At 33.4% G+C, this 6271-nt stretch overlaps 1 protein-coding gene across 2 annotated transcripts; it reads right to left on the minus strand.

The window, feature by feature from the left end:
- Nucleotides 1–206: 206 nt before the first annotated feature.
- On the minus strand, nt 207–3763 carry LOC138188666 (odorant receptor 2a-like). 2 transcript variants are annotated; one of them, XM_069130649.1, is made up of 5 exons: nt 3582–3763; nt 2968–3198; nt 2766–2879; nt 2522–2677; nt 207–2363 (listed from the first exon to the last, which is right to left on the minus strand). In XM_069130649.1, the coding sequence occupies exons 2-5, from the start codon at nt 3004–3006 to the stop codon at nt 2313–2315; spliced, it is 360 nt and encodes a 119-aa protein (XP_068986750.1). In that variant the 5' UTR covers nt 3007–3198; nt 3582–3763; the 3' UTR covers nt 207–2312. The 2 variants fall into 2 exon arrangements, with proteins under 2 accessions (XP_068986750.1, XP_068986749.1); XM_069130648.1 differs by lacking the exon at nt 3582–3763 and adding an exon at nt 3265–3306.
- Nucleotides 3764–6271: the final 2508 nt, after the last annotated feature.

Here is a 6271-nt window from a genome sequence, read left to right on the forward strand (position 1 = left end):
AGATCTTTATTAACATAGGTTCTTGGAAAAGTCAATTTTTTCTTATGATTTACCGCATCAATATATGGCTTCTTTCGCGGCACTCTGCCATGAATATCATTGTTTCATAAGATTCATCGACAATTCTGGGTGAACTTCTTTATGAAACATATCAGCTACCATACTTGCGAGTTGAGGAGCAGATGTAGTGAGATTTTTTTTTTAATTTGCGAATAACTTTCTCTTCTCTTCTAGTCAATTTCGTTGATCGACGTGATCAATCTTTGTTTGCAAGTATTCCCTCGTCCTTTGACTCTTTTATGATATAGCGTATTATGGGCTTACTTCTGTTCACAATTCCGGCAATCTCGTTATATGATTTGCCGTCCTTGTGTAATCGGAATATTATTTCTCTTTCACACTTTTGTTTCAGACTATTTGGTATTCATTTTAAATACTGTTGTGCACACTTCTACGTTACTGTTACTGAAACGATATCCTAACATCAAGTGAACGTACCAATATTTTCATTTAGCAATGATGTTTACATTCAGTGCAAAGGAAGATGAAAAACTCTCAACAGTGCTACAGCGTTCGAATACTTTTGTGAGACACTTATCATGAATGTTTCTAATAAATGTATCATAACTTCTGTCTATATTATTGAATCGTTTTCAAATTTTACTGATGTAATCTTGAGACTTTCCCGTCGCTATAGATACCAAATTGTATTAACAAATTAGCGTAGCACACCTCATTTTATTAATTTAAATTTGTAAATTTAAGAGTTCGAATACTTTCGTGAGTCGCTGTAAGTGCCAAGGAAAGCGGTGACCTAGCGACAAGTTATGTGCGAAGCGCTAACATCAGGATCTATCAGTATACATTAACTACGTTATACAATATATATTACATTCTCTGATGTTATAATGTGTAATATTATGCACAAGTCATCGGAATGTACCTATAGTTAAAGGGTAACATGAAATTTCAAATTTCATCAAGTTTAACGAAAATTATATATGAATAATCTTTCGACACGTATCTCTTTTATAAAAATTAAAATCAGTGTGAAAGGGATGCAAAGATCTTAATGACGGGACACAAAAACTTTGTCTTGTAATATCCAGAAAACTGTTAGCTTTAATAATCTGTTCTAAATGTAGCAATTTTGAAAGAAAAAGTTAAACCACATACATAACGTTTTAAAAGAGTTCATATAAATAAGAAGCGGCCCTTCAAGCAGCAAAGTACCGGCTCTATAACTCGAGAGCGGTTCTCTATCTAGGAAATCGGTGTATTTTCCATCTCTAGCCGATTATACTATCTTCAAGTAAGGAAACTTGCTGCGAACGTGATAACATATCTAATAATCATAATAATAATATCTAATAAGAAAGGAGATAAGTTAATGTCATTAAATAAGTAAATATACTCCAAGCATACTCGTGCTTGGTCTGTCTTTTAATCAGAAAAACCTTTCATCAACAGTGGTAAGAGGTTAATACGACAAAAATGAGCAATAAAAAAGTTTCACCGTTGCATTTCTATTGTCTCACTCACTGATATGTTTTTAATCAAAACTTTGGATTTCTTCCTTTTTCACTTGCACTACATTTTTCTACATTCGACCAAGTGGCGTATTATAATGGCATGTAATTATACTCAACCACGATCATACGTAAATATACATTTAGGTTTGACAACACTCGTGAAAGGCTATTCACGTCATAACATAACGTCATAAACTGTGCTTTATTGAAAACAATCTACATTTCGTTGTACGCTACGGTCATATTTCACGTATATCCGACCGTCTTATATACGCAGTTAACACAGCGATTAGAACGCCTTACTGTACAGCGGACAAATCGAGAAACTTGTACCATTGAGTAAGACGTAATCTGTATCGTATTTCAGTATAGACCACACGCTATCAATAATACTGTCAATAATGACCAATGTTATGTATGAATCGTTTTAGAATTAATTTATTTACATTTTAGCCATGAAATGTGGTAATGCTTCACATACACGCAGTTATTCGCGAATAATTTGAGAATACACTGTAAACGTATATCACGATTCGCTTTAAATAAAGCAGTTTATACAAGCTTTATCATTTGGAATATCTTTCTTTTATGCACTTATTTTGTGAAATATTAGGGAAATTAAATAACTGAGATTTTATTCGATTAATTACGTTCATGTTCTTCTATTTACATATCTCTACAAAGAAAATCAAATGTATCAATCTATTAACATGATACTTTTGTTAAAATTTTCCGTACTCAAATAAAACCTATAAAACTTTGGAACGATTTTTCAACAAATCAGTACATTGCGTACAAAACAGACACGTACGAAGCAGATGCTTTTAACATCTGAAAATGTTAATTTACTATAATTACATAAAAACAAAATGTCCGTTTACATAAAAACTAATTACAAAAATAAAAAAAATAATAATAATAAAATCGGAACGTAGGTATATTGTTACTTTATATGTATTCATTTCATGTTATAAACTCAAGTGTCTTACATTCGCAAAAGCCTCGAGAGAAAGGCAAAGAAACTTTCCCGCTGTTAATGTTAATTTTCCCTGTGATCGCAATATCATTAATAATATAACACGAGAATTTTGAGGTTTTAATTCGTACCAAAGAAAATTATATACAGATTTAGTAATATCTTCGCTCTGAAAAGAAGGTATATAGGTATTAGTAAACTATTATGTCGTATGTAATAGTCTATTTTGCTTTATTTCTTGTATTTCCATTTCTTACCTTAGAAGTAAGATATTCGCCAGTATAACATAATATAAATGCTTCACAATTAACAGCAATGTAATACGGAAAGCATTTCATTATTATCACAGTCGCTTGATCCATATGTGAAGACTGTTATCAATGAAAGTCATTTGTTTTATATACACTCAGTTCAATTATCTATCAATGTTACTGTTAATCATAAGTCAAATTCACTTACGACCACCAAAATGAAACTTATGAAACAGATTACTAACATATTCGATACAAATTGACATAACGATATGTAAGTGAAGATTTTCTCAATATTCTTTGAGAATTGTATGATTCGTTGATGTCTTCCAACGATGTCATCTATTATATGTTTCTGCAATTTTTCTTTTTCATAATTATGAGAAATTTCTGTCAATTTGTAGCAAAGTAAGTCAATCTGACTACCAACGTGTAATATCTGAAACGTAAAAAAATCTTCAGCTGGTTATTGAAAAATACCGCATAAATATTAATAATATGACACCTGTAATATTTGAAGCGTTTAATATTTTTAGTATAATAATGTTGTACACAGCTAAACTTCAGACGAAAATGTGACGCAATGATGTGTGTCACGCAAACATGATCAGCAGATAAAATATGAAAAAAATGGTGCCGATTTTAACGAACGTCAACAACATATAAATGTTTGTATGTAATAACTATTGACATTCAATACACAAGCTGACCCACGCAAGCAATTTCTATAGCTCGAACAACTTCTAAAGAGCGCGTTGTATGAAAAAATGTATTTTAGAATAATTGTACAGTTTGGAAAGTCATATTATGTGGTGTTTCTACCTTTTTATATGTGGAGATGTTTCAGAAATTTTAAAGTCAATTTCATTATTTCAAATGATATGTTATGTTTTTGATGCCAAAGTATCGGAGGACATTGAATTATGATGTCACGTCTCGCGCTCCACCCGAATCGTAACGTGAGGCAGTAAAGGAACACGTCATAACTCACGAATGGAGCGAACCACAACTTCAGGCAAATGAAATTAAAAACAGAAAACTCAAGAGAAATAAAAGATACGACTCGTACAAATACTTATTGAAATCTGACTTAAGAATATCGAAATCGAAACATGGAACATGAGACATCCGCTGACACGCGTCGCCTTGCGCGCGCCCTCCCCGCCACAATACGCCGTATCAGCAGAAACAACTAACTGTCACGCGCCAAAGAATCAAACTTCGGCATCAGCAAAAGGTAACATCAGGTCAAGGAAAGTACGACTCATTATTAGCGGAAATAAAAATTCTAAGAGGAATGCAATAACAAAGACTTCAGGAAGGAAAAGGTTCAAAACAGTTCCATGAAAACGACATCAGAGAAGAAAGGAAATCCTAACACTTCTTGGAAGGACATCAGCAAAAATGAAGATTGCAGCGTCTGCGGAAGTAATTACATGCCGAAACTCCGCGTATTCATGGAATAACCCGTCACGTGACAATTATTCCATGATATCTTTTTGTATAAATAAGCGTAGCCACTTTGCGTTTCGCAGTTGTCAAGGAGTTCAAGTTGTCGAGCAGTTAGCAGTTGAGTTCTTTTGAGTTGAGAGTTTTCAATTATCAGTCAGTCAGTTTAGTTGTTTGTGTTCTTTGTGTTCTTTTTGTTCTTTGTATCAAGAAGTAAAACGTTGTTAATTGTTAACGAATTATAGTCTTCAAACAATAATATTAATTCATTATAATATTCCAAGAGTGTGTTCGACTATACACATAAACAAGGTGAGGATCTAAACACTGTAATATTCTTATTCAATTTCGGATCTGCACCATATGTACTACTCGAATAAGATATCAATTCAACAATCAAGAAGACATTGAAAAAGACTTTAATCCTTCCTGTGCTAGTACTTCTGCACACAGCGGGTAAACCGAAACGTGGAGTCTACTTACTAGTTGGATCGATACGCTAGTCAACGCTACTCATATGGTTATGAATTAGAATATCAATGACACAACAGTTTGGAAATTGAAGATAGTGTCGCGCTTTAGAAAGGTGCGACAAGTTTTGAATCATTCAGTTGTCGCGAAAGTAATTAGAGCACAACCATCTGGAATATTTGGAAAAGCGCCGCGCTTCAGAAAGGCTCTGTTATGGGGTTGATTAGAATAGTATCCGACCACCATTAGACGCCTAGCAATGACAGCGAGAAATAATTTTCGATGAATTTGCCAACATATAGAACGTTCTACTTAATTTTAATCTTCAACTGATCAAGATAATGTAAGATAATGTATATAAACTGTATACATTACCATGTGGAACCTAGTGATAACTGCATAGTGTCTTAGTTGTTGAGTTATACATAACAATATGTTTGGTAGTACATGTAAATAATACTGAGTAGTAATGTGATCGAATTTACTTAGATAGGTACACGTTACGCTTAAAAAATGGAATGAAATAAACATTAAATCATGTTGGTATTATTAGCCGATTGATTTTCCTTAATTTATATTAAAAACGATTAGCATCAATGAGTTAATCTTGTATTGGTACAAATGCGGTCAAATATGCCAAAGAGACGTATAACGGAAAGTAAGTTCAATTAAATTTTTATGAATATCGTGGATACTAAGGCCGAGCGGCGATGACATGTATAGCGAAAAGTTATTCAGAATGTTGATGTTGACAAGATATTTCAAGGTCATCGAAATCGGTGAGGTGTTCTCTGAAGTAAGTGATCATTCATTAATAAAGTATTAATTGGTTGCCGAGTATGCCACACTACAATTACTTTTACTATTAACGCCCCATTGACATTGGTGGTCCAACTTCTTTAAGTCAGTGAGGATTTTGTAGTATCCAGTTGTGCATGTTTCTCAAATTAATGTCCTCGTAATTACTAAATATTGCTTCCTCTATAAGTAACATTTATGTAAAAAAAATCATTATTGTGTCATTGATCCAGAAAACACTGGGCGGATTCGTTCCGTGCAGCTCCTAATGAGGAACTAGCTGATATATTTCATTGTGAAGGACTCGAAGTACGCTTCTTTTACTAATGCTAGACCCTGGTGAAATCTGATATTTTCTGTTATCGTTGTTAGAACCGCGATGGTATTTTCATCAAATGTGACAGTCTTGGATACGTTGTTGCGTTGGTAACATTAAAACTTCTAGTATCTCGAAGCGATTTACAAAGTTACTGGAATATCCATCGAGATGGCTGATTTCGTTAAGGATACGTTTCGATATAGATGGCTCGAGCTGCTGTTGCATTTTCACCGCACGGACCATAAGCTAACAGCATATCTTTTTTCGCTATTATTAAATTTCATTTTTGCTTTTATCTTACTGATGTTTGTATATAAACATCGATTATAGCTTAAGTACTAAATCACGGGTATAATAGGCGATTGTGATGTTATAGGTAGTATTGGTAAACATTTTCACGTAAACACCGCTGCCTTACGAAAATCTTTGCTGATATTAAGCCTCCACTTTGAGGTCACTCAAAGCACAGATTCGT

This window comes from Bombus flavifrons, chromosome 17, assembly GCF_040668555.2.
Source record: "Bombus flavifrons isolate JBK064 chromosome 17, iyBomFlav1_principal, whole genome shotgun sequence".
NCBI lineage: Eukaryota > Metazoa > Arthropoda > Insecta > Hymenoptera > Apidae > Bombus > Bombus flavifrons.